Source organism: Hyperoodon ampullatus (genome assembly GCF_949752795.1).
Source record: "Hyperoodon ampullatus genome assembly, chromosome: 8".
NCBI classification, from domain to species: domain Eukaryota; kingdom Metazoa; phylum Chordata; class Mammalia; order Artiodactyla; family Ziphiidae; genus Hyperoodon; species Hyperoodon ampullatus.
In genome coordinates this window covers 78193122-78213320 of record NC_136921.1, presented here as the reverse complement: position 1 = coordinate 78213320, position 20199 = coordinate 78193122, and the positions used below count along the sequence as shown (strand labels likewise).

Here is a 20199-nt window from a genome sequence, read left to right as displayed (position 1 = left end):
CTTCCAAACTAGTAGTTCACATAGTTGTCATTCAAACTACATTAACTTTATTTTTTTCTTACAAACCAATCCATTTAATCTCCAGCCCTTTTTTCCTCAATCCTCCATTTTTTTCTTTTTCATTTTTGAATTTTATTTATTTATTTTTAAACAGCAGGTTCTTATTAGTTATCTGTTTTATACATATTAGTATATACATGTCAATCCCAATCTCCCAACTCATCCCACCACCACCACCTGCCCCCTGCCACTTTCCTCCCTTGGTGTCCATAAGTTTGTTCTCTACATCTGTGTCTCTATTTCTGCCTTGCAAACCGGTTCATCTGTGCCATTTTTCTAGATTCCACATATATGTGTTAATATACGATATTTGTTTTTCTCTTTCTGACTTTCTTCACTCTGTTTGACAGTCTCTAGGTCCATCCACGTCTCTACAAAAGACCCAATTTTGTTCCTTTTTATGACTGAGTAATATATTCCATTGTACATATATACTACATCTTCTCTATCCGTTCGTCTGTCGATGGGCATAATCCTCCATTTTTTAATAGCAATAGTCCTTGAGTAAAAATGAATCATAAAAGTCAGAATTTGGGATTATGAAATTCTAACCCATTGTAGAAAGTTTTCACATATTAATATTTATAAAGTTAAACTCCTAAATTAGATAAAACATGTGCAATTTAATAAAAATTTAATGTAAATGTGCCCTCCAATGTCCTTATTGTATGTTCAGGCTCTGATTTTGAAAACTATTTAAAAAATATTTAAGTGTCTGGCTCTTTGAGATTTTCACAGAGCACTTAATATGCTAATTAGATATAGAACAATGCATTAGTGTGCTTTTTAAATTTTTGTGACCTTGTTACTAAACCACATTTAAATAAAAATTTTTAAAAATAAAAAACAGGGGCTCCCCTGGTGGTGCAGTGGTTGGGAGTCCGCCTGCCGATGCAGGGGACACGGGTTCGTGCCCCGGTCCGGGAAGATCCCACATGCCATGGAGCGGCTGGGCCCGTGGGCCATGGCCGCTGAGCCTGTGCGTCCGCAGCCTGTGCTCCGCAGCGGGAGAGGCCACAACAGTGAGAGGCCCGCGTAATGCAAATATAAATAAATAAATAATAATTAAAAAATAAAATACACATTTCTACATTTCTTTGTATGCAAATACATAATTAGTTTTTTCAATATCTAACTCAACCAAAAATAATTTCTTTAACAAAATAAAATAAATGATTTAGAAATGCACTTGGAAGGTCTTCAAGATCATCTACTGCAGTTTATTCCCCTCAGGCAAGAGTATTGGCTAAATCTCTTGCACAGGTGGTAGAAGCATCTTTATCTCTAGAGGATCCCATTCTTTAACTTTCTTGGAAAATCTATTTTACTGCCTATTATACAAAGAGCTAACTCAAATCCTTCTTGTTGAAATGTAATTTTTTTCCCCTTCATCTATCCTGAGTGGACAGAGATACTAGTCAGTTACTTCTATTCTTGATGTAACATCAAAATATAAAAACAGCAAATTGGTACTTAAGTTTTCTGCTAAAATGGAATAATTTCCATTTTACCTCCTTTCTTAAGATCAATTTTGTTTTCCTTTAATAATTTCCTTAACACTCTGACTCTTTAAAATAAGACTTCAGAGATCCAAAATTGTAACCCATTATCAAAGAGTGAAAAAGTTAATTCAAATAAATTGCATATGCTATTTATATGTGTGTGTGAGTGTGTGCATCACTTTTTAAACAATTTCTCTAACATGTGGGAGGCAAACTTAATCCTAGTGGTTTTTCTGTTTATTCTGCCTTCCAAGTCATCATAAAAATTAACCCCACTTACCCTTTTTAGTAAGGCATTAAAATAATTTTACCCTTCTACTGTATCCACCTCTTCATTATCCCAAGTAACTCTGTATCCCACTGACAATGATATGTTCAGTTTCCAACTTGTCTATGAATCTGGCATATGAGTCAGAAACAAAACTACCCTCAAGATTTATTATAGCTTTCACCTCTTCTCTAGCCACAAAACCTATCAGACACACAAAGGAAATCAACAGATCTGATACAATTTGTATCTCATATGCTGCATTGGCCATACCAAGTATTTGTGATCTTATAAGAATTTGCAAATTGATTTTCAATCATAACAGTTTTCTTCTATAAAGTATATGTTATGCACTGAAACAATATGGATATTGAGTACAAATAATTTGGTGACTAATTCTTATATAGTTTTTAATGTTAAACTGGTTACCTTATGCTTATTGACGGTGATCTTTTATAAAATCCAATTAATGAACACTGCATTTGCATTTTCTTTAATGTTAAGCCACTTCAGCAATTTAGGTTTTATTAAACTTTAGCCAAATAAACTCATGCTGTAAGAAATATTGTATAAAGACCTGATGATTTGAAAACAGCCTTAATCTTTTTGGTTTCTTTCCCTCCTGTCCCATTTGGCTCTCAAGAGCAATAATCTTTTTTTTTTTAAATAACATTATTATTTTTTAAAATTTATCAGATGTCCTTAGCTATATTTCCAGCACCATCTTAAGGGGAATATATTCTCCTTTAGCATCTTGTAACTCATGATAAACTGAAATAACCTTATCATAAAAATTTTAAATACGTTTAATCTAAAATTCTTCCTAGATGTTGCTTTAGCCTCTAGCTTGATCTTTAAATGCAGTATATTTCTTTGTAGCTAGAACCTGGCTTATTTTATATTTACTCAGACACTTGTAATATATTAGAGCTTTATTCAGCTGTTGGTTTAGTCTTCTTGGTCACCTGTTTTCCATCTCCTACTAGTATATTAGAAAATTTAATCTGGTCATCCATTCTGAAAATGTTTCTCTGAAGAATATCAAGTCCTCCTAAATACTTTTGAGCTTTACATTCTTTTCTATTGAATCTACTATTTCCCTTTATTTCTGCCCACTTATTCTTTTAAAATTCATTTACTTTGTTTTTCAGGTTATCTTCCTTTCTTTCTTTAGAATTTTAAATGCCATCTGTTTATGATCACACTCAGGGAGGCTGCCTTTCACCTTTAAGTCCTCAACCAAGGCCTTTCTGAATATAGACCTAGGAGGTAGGAAACCCTGCATTCTAATTTCTGGTCCTTGATTCTTATTCCATTTTGGCCTCCTATTGTGCCTGCTTGAGCTTACAACTGGTAAAATGAGGAGATTACTAATACCTTTCTTAATTAAAGTGTAGGAAATTATTTTGATTAGAATTTAGACAGATTTCAGAGAAACCTAAGCTGACACTGATTATCTTGCAGACACTAACAGACCCCTGCATGTAAACATCTGCTTCAAAATCAGTGGAAAATAGCATAATGATTTTTATTATACAAGATGAAATAGATTTTGAATGCCTTATCTAAGCATGCATGAATTATTTTAAGCAGTATTTTAAGTTCTGCTGAATTCTTTAAATGTCTAGATTTAACATTAAAAAAAAAAGAATAGAGTAACAGTTTAGAAAGGTTTTCCACTAGTAAGTAAGAGAAGCTAAAACACAGATTGCAATAAAGTAATATTCTGAGGCCAAATCTTAGTGTGATGTGTATTGGCCAGTGGTTTCTCAGCCCTATCAGACTAACGTCCCCTTGTTTCAACTTTTTGTTATACTCATTTTACTATCCTGAAATGACATTCAGAGATGATTTAACCTATTTCTAAAAGATCAACATTATTCCTTAACTTTAATTTAAAGGAGGAGTTAAAAGGAAAGCAGTTTATAATAAAATATTTCTCTCAATATGTTAATGTTCAAATATAACTACACTAGAAGGCATAATGTGATAATCAGAAATAAGGAAACAATTTGGTTTTAAGAACATTAAAGACATGATAAAACAGTCCATATAAGTACTGGCTAAAATGATAGAGCAGGAGTACTGAGAGATAACAAAGTAAAAACCACTATTGGAATAAATAATGATAGAGCGACCTTATTTATATATAAATTTTTAAAATAGTAAATAATCAAAATTAAATTATGAATAAAACCAAAATCAACCGGGGAGAAAGTGAGAAAGTGTGATATCCACAAAAATGAACTGGCCCTTGGTTTTAAGTGTAATGTCAAAATGATTCCCTATGGGATAACATGCAATACAATAGTAATGCATTGCACAGGAGAAAGAAATCCCACTAAACATCAGGATGTATACTTATCTTCCAATACTTAAAAAAGACCTTGCAGACCATATGCCTTCATAAGCAATGGGAACTAGAAGATGGATTAGAAGAAGAAATGGCAATCAAGACATTATGGATAACACAGACATAAAGAACAAACTAGTGGTTACCAGTGGGCAGAAGGAAAGGGGGAAGGGGCACGATAGGGGTATGCGATTAAGCGATACAAACTACTCTGTATAAAATAAATAAGCAACAAGGATATATTGTACAGCAAAGGGAAATAGAGCCATTATTTTGTAGTATGGAGTATAATTTATAAAAATATTGAATCACTATGTTGCATACCTGAAACTAATCTAATATTGTAAACTGACTATACTTCAATAAAAAAAGACATTATGGAGACATTGTGGCAGATCTCTAGGGAGTTCTCAAATCATTCCAGGTGTTTATTTTTTACCTAAAAATTAATATAGTCTTCTTTTTGTTGCATCATACATAATTTTACATATATAGGAGATCAATAATATAAAATATTTTAGCAGAAATTTTATTAATGATTTGAGGTGTGATTCCTATAATTGTCTGCAAATTTAATAATATTTTGTTCCAACATTGTTTTAAATAGATGCAAATATCTTCATTTATATGTTTGCATGTGACAGCTACAAACACAGACTGTAACCTGAAGTCTGAAATTTTGTATTGGCAACTCAAATAACACAAGTAGTGTATCTCCAATTGATTTGGTTTTCCAAAATGGTGAACAACTTTTGGTAAAGTTATGAACAAAAAAAAAAAGTAAAAATCTTCATTCTGTATGGCAGTTGTAGTTCTGAAAGTTTCAGTGTATATTAAAATATGTGAAACAAGTTCAAGTCTCAGATCATTATAAATAGGCTTTTCACTTACATGAATGCCCGTTGAGACATCTGGGTCAATTTTTCATGGTGAGAGAATAGACACCTCCCATCACTGTAACAAACAAAAATTCCCCTACAGATGCCTCTAGGGTGAAGTACTGTTACAGTTGAGACTACTTGCTTATCACTGCAGTCAATTCAGTGGAGTTTATCTGAAGTGGTCACAAGGACAAGCAAAGTACATATAACACTGCCTTTCTGTGTTAACATCACAGATAATCCATATTTTTATCCAATTTTTTAACAACTCTGTAGGCCATCTGCTACAAAAGTCAATATATAGAAGGATAATAGAGAAAGAGGATTGAAAAGTGTGCTTAAGGGTTTGAAATACAATTTAACTCTATACCTGAGCTCAGTGTTATATAATCTCATGTCAATATCCCTGTGTGCAGTAAAGTCACCTACGCAGTGAAAATATGACATTAGAGTTGGGAAAAAGACAATATCTAGGAAATCTGAAGTCCTAGAATATTTTACAAATTTAAATATCAAGATATAGGCTGGGAATGTAGCCATAGAATGATACAAGAAAGGAAACACTATCTAGGATACAAGAAAGGAAACACTATCTAACACTAACTAAATTAGTGATGTGTATAGGAGAGTTTTACAAAGAATGGGGTTTCTCACAGACCTATCTGAAAGCTAGATTAATTTGGTAACTTTGGGCTCTTATTTCTCTTCTTGTCATATAAATAGAAAAGAGAGTAAGAATCTATATTCAAATGAGAACATACTGGGAAATAAATGCCCAGAGAACTTAGTGACATTTTTTATATGGATAGACTTGGCCGTCATCATAGATAAAACTCAGAGAATGAACAGAAATGCACCTCAAGGAACACAGGGTTTCCTACATAGGTAAAAAATCTCTTAAAATCATTTCAATATTTTATTATAACCAAATATCAGTAAAAACTTTTATAAACGAATATAGTGTGATTTTCCTCCAGGGTGAATATGAACTAAATGGTGGGTATTTTTTTTTCTTGGATTATATTTGATCTGAGTTGATTGACAGTTGTCCAAAATACACAATCTATACATTTAATTTTCAAGGGTTTATACCTCATTTGGTACATAAAGCTCATTTTGATCTCCAAAATGTGTTAGTTTCATTCTGAACAGGGGATAAAAATAGCATAAGGCAAAATGTGCTGACTAGCAAGTTCATTCACGCAGTCTGCATGTTTCAAGCACTCTCCAGGCAGAAAGTTAATGGCTGTATAGCACTCGTGGGCTCAGGATTTTTATAAAAGTCTTCCTCATGCTAATTTTTAAGAGCTACATAATGGTATAAGTAATATTACCAATTGTATAAGAAACTCTTTGGAGGATTTCTTGACTCTCTATAAGCAACAGACAATAGGTTCATCTCAAAAGAATATGTAGCTGGTCAGTGTACTTATCCTCAATTAAGGGGCCCAGGTCTTGGCACAGTGCCAAATTGTCTTTGTAAGAAAGGAATGTGAGAAGTGACTAGTGTTGGTCAAAGAGTCCAAATCTCCAGGAATAAGATCTGGGTATTTAATGTATAGCATGGTTAAAAAAAAAAAAAAAAAGATGTAACCAGGTGCTACCAACCCCAGACAAGTCTTATTTGCCCAACTATGGTCACTTCAATTTTAAGTGACCAAAGCATTCTTCTGCTATGTTTTTTTTCCCTCAAAAATTGGTCAACCTTAAATCTAAATAAAAGGGAAAAAAAAGAAAAGAAAGGAAAGATTTAAAAATCCCACATAGGAGCCAAATTTTTCAATACAGTCCACATAACATGCACACACACACACACACACACACACAAACCCATACACACAAATGACATTTGTCCTTCTCAGTGTTACCTGAAATTCCTGTCTGGACTTAAATCTTTTAGAATCTCTGGGAAGCATCTCATACAGGTAATAGAAGCATACGAAGAACACAACTGGCTTGTCACTTGTTATGGCACAGAGAAGGGAGTAATACAAATTGGAGCAGGCTAGACAGCCATTCAGAAGTTTCATAGCCAACATGATTTTAACCTTCCTTGAATAACTCCTAAATTATAAAAGTCCTTCCTTGAATAATTCTTAAATTATAAAAAAAGAAATTCTTGAGAAACTTTGAAAGTAGAATTTAGCCAATAATAGGGAGTAGAGTTTGTTCTTTTATTCCAGCCTTTAATGAAAGAAGCCAGTTAACAGCTAAAGCTGTCATCTGCTCTCTGGGTGCACACCTAGGGCACCATCTTATCCTTGGATACTCACATGTCGCTCCATATGGCAGATGGTGAACAGGTATCAGCCAGTTGCATTTTGTCACATCTGAATCAGGGTCACAATGGTCATGGATTACTAACAGGTCATTCAAGACCATCTCTTTCTTAATTTTTCCTGATATTGCTTTTACAAATACTTTCCAATTTTTTAGGGCCTTTTAATCATATCAAGTCAAGCCTCCTGGGATCCACGTCGGATTCAAACCTCAACAAATACAGCACCATTAACAAGATTCCACAGCTCACTCTGAATTTTTCAGATGTCAAAACTGAAAAAAAGAACACATCCCCTCCTTCTTCAGATAAAACCATTATTGCACCCAAAGTTAAAGATCGAACACACAATGTGACAGAGAAAGTTACCCAGGTAGGACACGATTTTACTATCAATTTTAACTGTTTTTAAAGTTATTTTCTGCACCATAAAACTCATTCCTTTTCCTATGAATGAATATTAAGAGAGGTAAGCCATTTATTTGCACTCCAATTTATCTCAGATGTTGGGTGACCCTCTAATGTAATAGATAAATAAAACTACAGACTATGATTTTATCTATTACAAGACTAAGCAAAAATGGGCTGGCTTGGTTTTCTTGTTCCTTTTGTTGTAGAAGTGGTTAACCAGATATTCATCATGTTTGGGCATTTATTGTTTTGCTGCCAACTCTTGCATTATTAAAGCATGTTTTTTTTTAATATAATGGATGTGTCTATCGAAGGTTTAGGCAACTAATTGGGATTTACTGTTAACTGTGGCCCTCTTTTTGCACTTACACTACTAAGTAGAATCAGGTATAAGTCAGTGGAATTGGGGAAAAGAACTGTCTGAGTTGATGCAAAGTCAGAATGAAACAATATATTTCACAGGAACAATATTTTATTGTTTTTTTAAAAAATATTGCAAGTTGAACTAGGGTAAAAAGGTACTGTCTAGCAAGAGTCCTGTTTTAAAGAATAGAGAAAAATGATTTGTATTTATTATATCAAAATACCAACCTAAGCAGTACCCAGCTTTTGCTTACAATGCACTTACATTGTTGGGAATTCATGAGTCTAAAATTTGTTCCAAGTAAACAGTTTTTGTTTTTTTACAAACAATTTAACCTAGTATATTTGCTTAGCAAATCTATTTATAAACAGTCACAATATAAAGATAAACTTGACCCCAATCTCTATCCCAAGTATTTAAGATTTTACATTAATAAAGTTTTTTGTAATTGTAATCACTACAAACAACACTATAGTAGTTTGTAAATAATGTCTTAAATGTGAGCTAAAATAGCTATGTAAAGACCATGAGTCAGTTGTAAATAGACCTGAGTAGTCTCTATTTATTTGAGATGAGAGATTATACATGCCATATTCAAATATATATTTTGATATTTATGTAGTAATGAGGCTTTCTACCCTTGGCATTTTGTTTTTCTTAACTTATACTTAGTAAACTGGGCCTAACAGTGGTAAATGAATAGTCTACTGTTATTTGTGTTGTACTGACACCGTTTTGACAGCTTTGAATTTTACTTGCAATTAACTCAAAACTTATATTATTTGTAGACCATAATCATCATATGTATATATAGAAAGTAAGAGACTTTAGAAATTGAACAGTAGACAGGTTGCAGATATTAGGGTCAGGGTCCTGCCAGTAGCGTAAGTGAGTACAGTACTCATGGTAGCACAGCAGGCATGGTAGGGGCTACGGGGACTTACAGAGCCCAGAGTTCCTCCCAAGCAGATGGCTGCCGCTCAGCTCCAGCTAACTGTGGTCATGCAAGAATGCTTGACCAATGTTTTCAAATCTTCCAATTTTAAAAAGAATCTAGAAATCCAGAATTTAAGATAAACTCTTTATTTCTAAAAGTTGGCAAACTAATTCAAAATGCTTTTATAGGCCAAACAAAACATACCTAAGGCCTGTGGGCAGCCAAGTTTGATCTTTGCAAAGTTTTCATGAGCTTGGGCCTACCTTATCCTGCCACATTCAGCAGGTCCAGTGTGCCAGGAGGAGATGAATGTACACATGGGTCAGAGGTGGCACCTGTACTGGGACTTTCTGAGCCTGGTGAGAGGAAACATTTATACAAATAGCCCTAATGAAATCATGATGTTAAAGAATACAGGAACACAGGTCGAGGGAAAGTAATTATACTTTAAGGGAGGAATTTTCAGAGAAGAAAAACAGATGAGATGGGACATTTAAGATGGATCCAGAAGGTTACTTATCAAACTGGGTAGTGAGTGATGTTTAAAAGCATAACTCAGAGTCGTATGCACTTGTGCTTTATTTCTGGCTAAGTCATTTATTGTGACATTGAGGCAAGTTTTAGTGATGACAAAACTTATTTTTCAGTGTTGATATAAGAATTAAATAGAATGATGTGTGGAAACTGTTCATCAAGGTGCTATGTACATGGCAAGCAACATCAACCATTATTCTGTTTATTAATGTTCTTGTATGACTTCTCCTGGCCCTCTGCACTATTGCTGCAGGATCCTTTTATCTACACTCTGCCACGACCTAGTAAAACACCTGGCAGAGTAGAGTTCATGAACGTTTACTGAAGGAAGGAAGGCAAGAGAAGTTGACCAAGCAGACAAGGGAAGGGGTGAGAATCCCAGGTAGAGAAAACAGCAAGAACAAATTTGTAGAGGCACAAAAGTCCAGGTGCCTTCTCATAACAAGTAGGTTCTTGAGCCAGGGAGTTGCTAGGCTGGGCAGGGGCTTGTTACAGATTGGAGAGCTGCTGGAACTTTCCCCTCTAGATGGTTCTTCAATACTTTCTCCTCAAGTGCCTTGGGGGTTTGAGTAAAATGCAACAGCTGCCATCAAAAGGTGAGCATTCTTTTAAGGTCTCATGCTTTCTCTTTAAAATCCCTGTGACTTTCATATTTAGCTCCATAACATTATAATACTTGTTTTAACATTTTAAAAAATGTTTAAAACTATTACTTACCACTGAGGGACACTGAGGCCCACAACAAAGCCCCAAAGTTTTCCTACAGTTTCTTATACTTCACCCAAATCATCATGGAGGCCAAACTTCTGCATGCATCAGCTCTTTATGTCATATTCCATCTGACCTTCTCTATTCATTGAAGGAAGTAGGAAATAACTTTCAGAGGATGTGGAGTTTTTTTTCCTTAACTACAATCCACCTGGTACAGGCAAATGTGTAGTAGGGTCCACTTTGGGGAAGTGGGGTCTTGGTTGGATAATTACTACCAAATTCCAGTGGAGTGATGGAGAGAAAACAATGAATTGGAAGAAATGTGCAGGTGAAGAGCAAAGATCTGCTTTCACCATGCGATTGCATTTCTCAGTAAGGATCAAATTCTTGGCTATATCTGCCCCCTTTTAAATAAAAGTAAACCAAACTTTTGCACTCTCATATGATTTCATTATTTCTGAGGCTAGTTCTAGTTCAGATGTTATGCTGAGCTTTAGGATAAAATGTATCATTTTATTGTCACATTCAGCTCTTACAAATGTTGTACTAGATCACTCTCCCTAGATAGGCATAAGAATGTCAGAAGGTTTAAGAAGATGGCATTGTGGGCTTCAAATCTTTATTGGCCAGTCACATAAGGCTGTATCAGTCAGTGCTGTAACAGAATGCAAGTAACAGAAGCCTGAGTGAAACCACTTTAAGCAAAAAATGAAAGGAGGAGGGTCAGCTTATAGGGTCACATAACCGAAAAGTGCAGTGGCAGGTCTGCTTTGGGCCACAGCTACATTCATTGTTTGAACAGCTGATGACATTCTCTCCTCTCAGCCTTGCTTTCTTCTGTATTGACTTCATGCTACATCGGATGGAAGCAAGGTCCTTAGACTCTCCTGTCTTACCTAATACTCACAGTTGGTGATCTGACGGGAAAGGCTTTCTCTCCACCAGTGTCCATATCAATTCCCAAGATAGTGGACTCTGATTGGCCAGCTTGAGTCCTGTGCTCAGCCTTGTGGTGGAAGAAGTATAACCCTTGACTGCGGACCACACCAGAAAAAAGCAGCAGGGAAGGAAGGGCTCTAAGGAAGGAAAACAAAACAACAGTGGCCCATTGTGTAGATGAAGATAAGAATTCAGACTAACAGCATCACACACACACACACACACACACACACACACTTAATAAATGCACATTATATGCTGGGTAGGCTCTAGAAACACAGAAGTATAAAACCTAGTACCAGTACTCAAGGGGTTATAAACTACTTGGAGAAAAATATTACAGCAACATATAATAATAGCATTTGCAAATGCTAATATAATAAGTACTACAAGATCATATTATGAAACTAAAGGTAGTTTAAGTTTCCTTTATATACAGTACTGGCCAAATTATGAGCAAATAATTATGCAACTTATTATTTTACTACTTAAAAGGAATGTCTATTGAACTTAATAGAAACCCATATTGTGGTCATCAGAAAGACATATGATGAAGAAAAGAATTATTACTAGTCCACAACTATAGTTTTCTTATAGCTTTACTAAGGAGAATACTCAAAATCATTAGTTTCAGGAGTAATCACTAAGACACTTAGGTCACAAGAGAGAAATTTCTGAATGTTTAAAAGGCCATATAATTTTGAAATCTACATAGAACTTTAAACCTAAAATAAATTCCCATTATCTGGGATTTATTTAAGTATATTATTGTCATGAAAATAGAATTATGATAGATTTAATAATAGGTGACACTGATTGAGCATTTACTATGTGCCAGGCCCTATGCTAAGTGGTTTAACAGATTATCAATTTTAATCCACATAACACTCCTATGAGTTGGTACTATTATTATCATCTCTAGTTCATAGAAGAGGAATCAAGCTTAGGAAGAAGGAAGCAACTTACCTAGGTCACACAATACATGGTGAAAGTGGGCTTCAGACCAAGATCATCTGACTCAAAGAGTGAAGATCTTAATCTCTAAAGTACATCCTCTAATTCTGTTTTGTTTTCCTATCTGTCCACTAAATCTACTCAGAAGTTAGCATGGCGTTGGGAAATACCTGTAACATTTGGCTGTATGGCAAAATATCCTAATCTAAATGTTTACTAGTAACTGATTAGAGAAGTGAGTCTACAGAAATAAGGAAGAGAATGTGGTATATTTTCTCTAAAACTCCTCAAACTCTGCAAAAAACAGCTGAACAAAGACATCATTAAGGATGCATTATCTCTTGTTTAAGTTCATATCCCATTTTTCTATTTTTTGTTTAACATCTTTATTGCAGTATGATTTCTTTACAGTGGTGTGTTAGTTTCTGCTTTATAACAAAGTCAATCAGCTATACATATACATATATCCTCATATCTCCTCCCTCTTGCATCTCCCTCCCACCCTCCTTATCCCACATCTCTAGGTGGTCACAAAGCACCGAGCTTATCTCCCTGTGTTATGCAGCTGTGCTTCACACTAGCTATCTATTTGACATTTGGTAGTATATATAAGTCCATGCCACTCTCTCACTTCGTCCCAGCTTACCCTTCCCTCTCCCCATGTTCATTCTCTATGTCTGCGTCTTTATTCCTGTCCTGCCCCTAGGTTCTTCAGAAACTTTTTTTTTTTTAGATTCCATATATATGTGTTAGCATACGGTATGTGTTTTTCTATTTCTGACTTACTTCACTCTGTATGACAGACTCTAGGTCCATCCACCTCACTCCAGATAACTCAATATCATTTCGTTTTATGGCTAATATTCCATGTATATATGTGCTACGTCTTCTTTATCCATTTATCTGTTGATGGACACTTAGGTTGCTTCCATGTCCTGGCTACCGTAAATAGAGCTCAGTGAACATTGTGGTACATGACTCTCTTTGAATTATGGTTTTGTCAGGGTATATGTCCAGTAGTGAGATTGCTGGGTCATATGGTAGTTCTATTTTTAGTTTTTTAAGGAACTTCCATACTGTTCTCCATAGTGGCTATATCAATTTACATTCCGACCAACAGTGCAAGAGGGTTCCCTTTTCTCCACACCCTCTCCAGCATTTATTGTTTGTAGATTTTTTGATGATGGCCATTCTGACTGGCGTGAGGTGATACCTCACTGTAGTTCTGATTTGCATTTCTCTAATGATTAGTGATGTTGAGCATCCTTTCATGTGTTTGTTGGCAATCTGTATATCTTTGGAGAAATGTCTATTTAAGTCTTCTGCCCATTTTTGGATTGGGTTGTTTGTTTTTTTGATATTGAGCTGCATGAGTTGCTTATAAATTTTGGAGATTAATCCTTTGTCCGTTGCTTCATTTGCAAATATTTACTCCCATCCTGAGGGTTCTCTTTTCATCTTGTTTATGGTTTCCTTTGCTGTGCAAAAGCTTTTGAGTTTCATTAGGTCCCATTTCTTTATTTTTGTTTTTATTTCCATTTCTCTATGAGGCGGGTCAAAAAGGATCTTGCTGCTATGATTAATGTCATAGAGTGTTCTGCCTATGTTTTGCTCTCAGAGTTTTATAAGGTCTGGCCTTACATTTAGGTCTTTAATCCATTTTGGTTTTTATTTTCGTGTATGGTGTTAGGGAGTGTTCTGATTTCATTCTTTTACATTTAGCTGTCCAGATTTCCCAGCACCACTTATTGAAGAGGCTGTCTTTTCTCCATTGTATATTCTTCCCTCCTTTATCAAAAATAAGGTGACCATATGTGTGTGGGTTTATCTCTGGGCTTTCTATCCTGTTCCATTGATCTATATTTCTGTTTTTGTGCCAGTACCATACTGTCTTGATTACTGTAACTTTGTAGTATAGTCTGAAGTCAGGGAGCCTGATTCCTCCAGCTCTGCTTTTCTTTCTCCAGATTCCTTCAGCTATTCGGGGTCTTTTGTGTTTCCATACAAACTGTGAAATTTTCTGTTCTAGTTCTGTGAAAAATGCCATTGGTAGTTTGATAGGGATTGCAATCTGTAGATTGCTTTGGGTAAAATAGTCAATTTCATAAAGTGGATTCCTCCTATCCAACACCATGGTATATCTCTCCATCTCTTTGTACCATCTTTAATTTCTTTCATCAGTGTCTTATAGTTTTCTGCATACAGGTCTTTTGTCTCCTTAGGTAGGTTTATTCCTAGGTATTTATTCTTTTTGTTGCAATGGTAAAGGGAAGTGTTTCCTTAATTTCTCTTTCAGATTTTTCATCATTAGTGTATAGGAATGCAAGAGATTTCTGTGCATTAATTTTGTATCCTGCTACTTTACCACATTCATTGATTAGCTCTAGTAGTTTTCTGGTAGCATCTTTAGGATACTCTATGTATAGTATCATCTCATCTGCAGTGATAGCTTTACTTCTTCTTTTCCAATTTGGATTCCTTTTATTTCTTTTTCTTCTCTGATTGTTGTGGCTAAAACTTCCAAAACTATATTGAATAATAGTGGTGATAGTGGACAACCTTGTCTTGTTCCTGATCTTAGAGGAAATGGTTTCAGTTTTTCACCATTGGGAACGATGTTGACTGTGGGTTTGTCATATATGGCTTTTATTATGTTGAGGTAAGTACCCTCTATGCCTACTTTCTGGAGGGTTTTTATCATAAATGGGTATTCAATTTTGTCGAAAGTTTTTCTGCATCTATTGAGATGATCATATGGTTTTTATCCTTCAGTTTGTTGATATGGCCTATCACATTGATTGATTTGCATATATTGAAGAATCCTTTCATTCCTGGGGTAAACTCCACTTGATCATGGTGTATGCTCCTTTCAATGTGCTGTTGGATTCTGTTTGCTAATATTTTCTTGAGGATTTTTGCATCTATGTTCATCAGTGAAATTGGCCTGTAGCTTTCTTTCTTGGAGACATCTTTGTCTGGTTTTGATATCAAGGTGATGGTGGCTTTGTAAAATGAGTTTGGGAGTGTTCCTCCCTCTGCTATATTTTGGAAGAGTTTGAGAAGGATAGGTGTTAGCTCTTCTCTAAATGTTTGTTAGAATTCACCTGTGAAGCCATCTGGTCCTGGGCTTTTGTTTGTTGGAAGATTTTTAATCACAGTCTCAATTTCAGTGCTTGTGATTGGTCTGTTTATATTTTCTATTTCTTCCTTGTTCAGTCTCGGAAAGTTGTGCTTTTCTAAGAATGATACCATTTCTCCCAGGTGGTCCATTTTATTGTCATATACTTGCTTGTAGTAATCTCTCATGATCCTTTGTATTTCTGCAGTGTCAGTTGTTACTTCTCCTTTTTCATTTCTAATTCTATTGATTTGTGTCTTCTCCCTTTTTTTCTTGATGAGTCTAGTAATGGTTTATCAACTTTTTTTATCTTCTCAAAGAACCAGCTTTTAGTTTTATTGATCTTTGCCGTTGTTTCCTTCGTTTCTTTTTCATTTATTTCTGCTCTGATCTTTATGATTTCTTTCCTTCTGCTAACATTGTGATTTTTTTGTTCCTCTTTCTCTGATTGCTTTAGGTGTAAAGTTAGGTTGTCTATTTGAGGTGTTTCTTGTTTCTTGAGGTAGGATTTTATTGCTATACACTTCCCTCCTAGAACTGCTTTTGCTGCATCCCATAGGTTTTGGGTCATCGTGTTTTCATTATCATTTGTTTCTAGGTATTTTTTTATTTCCTCTTTGATTTCTTCAGTGATCTCTTGGTTACTTAGTAGTGTATTGTTTAGCCTCCATGTGTTTGTATTTTTTACAGATTATTTCCTGTTATTGATATCTAGTCTCATAGCGTGGTGGTCAGAAAAAATACTTGATACGATTGCAATTTTCTTAAATTTACCAAGGCTTGATTTGTGACCCAAGATATGATCTATCCTGGAAAGTGTTCCATGAGCACTTGAGAAGAAAGTGTATTCTGTTTTTTGGGGATGGAATGTCCTGTAAATATCAATTAAGTCCATCTTGTTTAATGTATCATTTAAAGCTTGTGTTTCCTTATTTATTTTCATTTTGGATGTTCTGTCCATTGGTGAAAGTGGGGTGTTAAAGTCCCCTACTATGATTGTGTTACTCTCAATTTCCCCTTTTATGACTGTTAGCATCTGCCTTATGTATTGAGGTGCTCCTATGTTGGGTGCATAAATATTTACAATTGTTATATCTTCTTCTTGGATTGATCCCTTGATCATTATATAGTATCCTTCTTTGTCTCTTGTAATAGTCTTTATTTTAAAGTCTATTATGTGTGATATGAGAATTGCTGCTCCAGCTTTTTTTTGATTTCCATTTGCATGGAATATCTTTTTCCATCCCCTCACTCTCAGTCTGTATGTGTCCCTAGGTCTGAAGTGGGTCTCTTGTAGACAGCATATATATGGATCTTGTTTTTGTATCCATTCAGCCAGTGTATATCTTTTGGTTGGAACATTTAATCCATTTATGTTTAAGGTAGTCATCAATATGTATGTTCTTATTACCATTTTCTTAATTGTTTTTGGTTTGTTATTGTAGGCCTTTTCCTTCTTTTGTGCTTCTTGCCTAGAGAAGTTTCTTTAGCATTAGTTGTGAAGCTGGTTTGGTGGTGCTGATTTCTCTTAGCTTTTGCTTGTGTGTAAAGCTTTTCATTTCTCTGTCGAATATGAATGAGATCCTTGCTGTGTAGAGTAATCTTGATTGTAGGTTTTTCCCCTTTCATCACTTTAAATATGTCCTGCCACGCCCCTTTGGCTTGCAGAGTTTCTGCTGAGAGATTAGCTGTTAACCTTGTGTGGATTCCCTTGTATGTTATTTGTTGTTTTCCCCTGCTGCTTTTAATATTTTTTCTTTGTATTTAATTTTTGATAGTTTGATTAATGTGTCTTGTCATGTTTCTCCTTGGATTTATCCTGTATGGGACTCTCTGTGCTTCCTGCACTTGATTAACCATTTCCTTTCCCATATTAGCAAAGTTTTTGACTACAATCTCTTCAAATATTTTCTCAGTCCCTTTCTTTTTCTCTTCTTCTTCTGGAACCCCTATAATTCGAACGTTGGTGTGTTTAATGTTGTCCCAGAGGTCTCTGAGGCTGTCCTCAGTTCTTTTCCTTCTTTTTTCTTTATGCTGCTCTGCGGGAGTTATTTCCACTATTTTATCTTCCAAGTCACTTATCCATTTTTCTGCCTCAGTTATTCTGTTATTGTTTCCTTCTAGAGAATTTTTAATTTCATGTATTTTGTTGTTCATCATTGTTTGTTTGCTCTTTAGTTCTTCTAGGTCCTTCTTAAATGTTTCTTGCATTTTCTCCATTCTATTTCCAAGATTTTGGATTCTCTTTACTATCATTACTCTGAATTATTTTGCAGGTAGACTGCCTATTTCCTCTTCATTTTTTTGGTCTGGTGGGTTTTTACTTTGCTCCTTCATCTGCTGTGTATTTCTCTGTCTTCTCATTTTGCTTAACTTACTGTCTTTGGGGTCTCCTTTTCGCAGGCTGAAGGTTCGTAGTTCCCGTTGTTTCTGGTGTCTGCCCCGAGTGTCTAAGATTGTTTCAGTCGGTTGTGTAGGTTTCCTGTTGGAGGGGACTGGTGCCTGTGTTTTGGTGGATGAGGCTGGATCTTGTCTTTCTGATGGGCAGGACCGTGCCCCGTGGTGTGTTTTGGGGTGTCTGTGACCTTATTATGATTTTAGGCAGCCTCTCTGCTAATGTGTGGGGTTGTGTTCCTGTCTTGCTAGTTGTTTGGCAGTAGGTGTCCAGCACTGTAGGTTGCTGGTCGTTGAGTGGAGGTGGGTCTTAGCGTTGAGATGAAAATATCAGGGAGAGCTTTGACCGTTTGTTAGTACATGGAGCTGGGAGGTCTCTGGTGGATCAGTGTCCTGAACTTGGCTCTCCCACATCAGAGGCACAGGCCTGACACCCAGCTGGAGCACAAATACCCTGTCAGCCACACGGCCAGGTACATGGGCAGTTTCTTGCCTTTTGGGGAGTCTGAGCTCTTCTGCAGCATTCAGTAGATGTTCTGAGGAGTTGTTCCACATGTAGATGTATTTCTAATGTATTTGTGGGGAGGAAGGTGATCTCTATGTCTTACTCCTCCACCATCTTGAAGGTCTCCCCATATCCCATTTTTCTTAAGCTAATTTTTGATTAGGATGGAAATTGTTTTTTATTGGTGTCATGCCACTTGGATGCAGGAAAAGCAAAATTACACTGATATTGCTGACATAAAGAGCTCAAAGTATTAGCTTTTCACTTTTCACTGAACTTTGTCCATTGTAAATATGCTTATTATCTCTTCATGTGATTCAGTGTTCTCAATTTATACTTACTTTTGACAGAAATCCTAAACAATATTTGTAATTCAGTACTTCTTTAGAAATGGAGATTGATTTGTAATGGAGAGATAGCGTTGATTTCATATTATTAGCTAATGTTTAAAATTATAAATGTGTGTAATTTGTGTATATCAATTATACTTCAATAAAGCTAAAGAAATTATATATCATCTCAGGTAAATAGTACAAACTTTCTTAATGCTTTCTGTAGTTTCCCTCAAACTAGATAAACTTATTCCTAAATTTTCTTCCATTTCAGTATTAAAAAATATCTTCTAGATGCAACTACAAATTAAAAATACTTTTCAATAATAATGTCATTTTAATTATGACTCCAATTCAGACTCTGACACCAGCTGCGTGTTCTACAATTCAACTCAATTCTGACACTATCTACCCAGAGGTAGCATCAGAGGCCACAGATTAGAGGCTGAGTCCCTCAAGACTGCCCCCCACTTCAGATGTCAATTGCAATACCTGTGCTTCTGACCAACTGGCTTTAAATTGAAGGCTGCCATGACCCCCTCCTTCAGTTAGATTAATTTGCTAGAGACTCACCAAATTCAGGAAACCTGTTTACTCACTAGATTACCAATGTATTACAGAAGATATTAAAGGATACAAATCAACAGCAGAATGAAGAGATACATAGGGTGAGATCCTGAATGAAGGAGCTTATGTCCCTGTGGTGCTTGGGCCCAGCATGATTGCACAAGGAAGAGTTCTGTTTCACCAGCCTGGAAGCTCTCAGAACCCCCTCCTTTTAGGGTTTTTATTGAGGCTTCATTACATAGGCATGATTAATTAATTCATGGCTATTGTCTATGGTTTCAACCTCCAGCCCTTCTCCTCTCCCTGGAGGTCAGGAGTGGGACTGATAGTTCCAACCGTTTAATCAAGAGGTTGATTCCACTGTTGACCAACCCCCATCCTTAGTTGACTTAGAAGCTTTCCAAAAGTTATCTCACTGACATAACAAAAGACACCTTTTCTCTCTCAGCATTTAGGAAATTCCAAAGATTTAAGAGTTCTGTGCCAGGAATGGGGACTAAGAGCAAATATATATTTCTTATTATAAATCACAATACCACAGTCATGAATTAAAAATAACACTTAATTGAAAAGTCTATTTTTTCAACAGTTATTTTTATAAAGCCTCATTGATTCTTCACTCTTGAAATTAAAAAAACCAACATTCACAATACTTCTATAGTATAATTTAAATGTTTTCCTAAACTTCATTTTTTGCCTAAACTAAGTATCCTGCAAACCTCAGTAAAACTGTACAGATCATCTTGAACTGCCAGAAATAGTAACAAACACAAAATTCCAAATTAAATTTGAAATGCAATGCGGGAGTCCCAAATTGCCTCTGAACACTTTCAATTTAATGTGACATTAATTTTGCATCTATTAGCTTACTCTTATTTATAGAATACCATCAAACTTGGCTCAGCAAAACAGAAATCACCATCCAATATTTTCCTCCTATTCTGGATTTGGTCTATGTCTATACATGCAAATTGAAATGAAAAACAATATATGTGGATACTGCAAGTAGGAGTAAAGCACATTCATCAGGATAATTATTGATTCAATCTTTGTGAGTGCTTACTAAATGTAAGTCAAAGTGTTATGTACAA

The 20199-nt window shown here is 35.4% G+C and overlaps 1 protein-coding gene across 2 annotated transcripts in view; it reads left to right on the top strand.

Moving 5' to 3' along the window:
• The window catches only part of KCNH7 (potassium voltage-gated channel subfamily H member 7), a gene marked incomplete at both ends in the record, with an annotated part of 461489 nt that overhangs the window by 341296 nt on the left and 99994 nt on the right, over window positions 1-20199 (top strand). For both annotated transcript variants that reach the window (XM_079709750.1, XM_079709749.1), the window contains one exon: window positions 7501-7715. In XM_079709750.1, the coding sequence (XP_079565876.1) occupies window positions 7501-7715 (215 nt within the window). The remainder of the gene's footprint in view (window positions 1-7500; window positions 7716-20199) is intronic.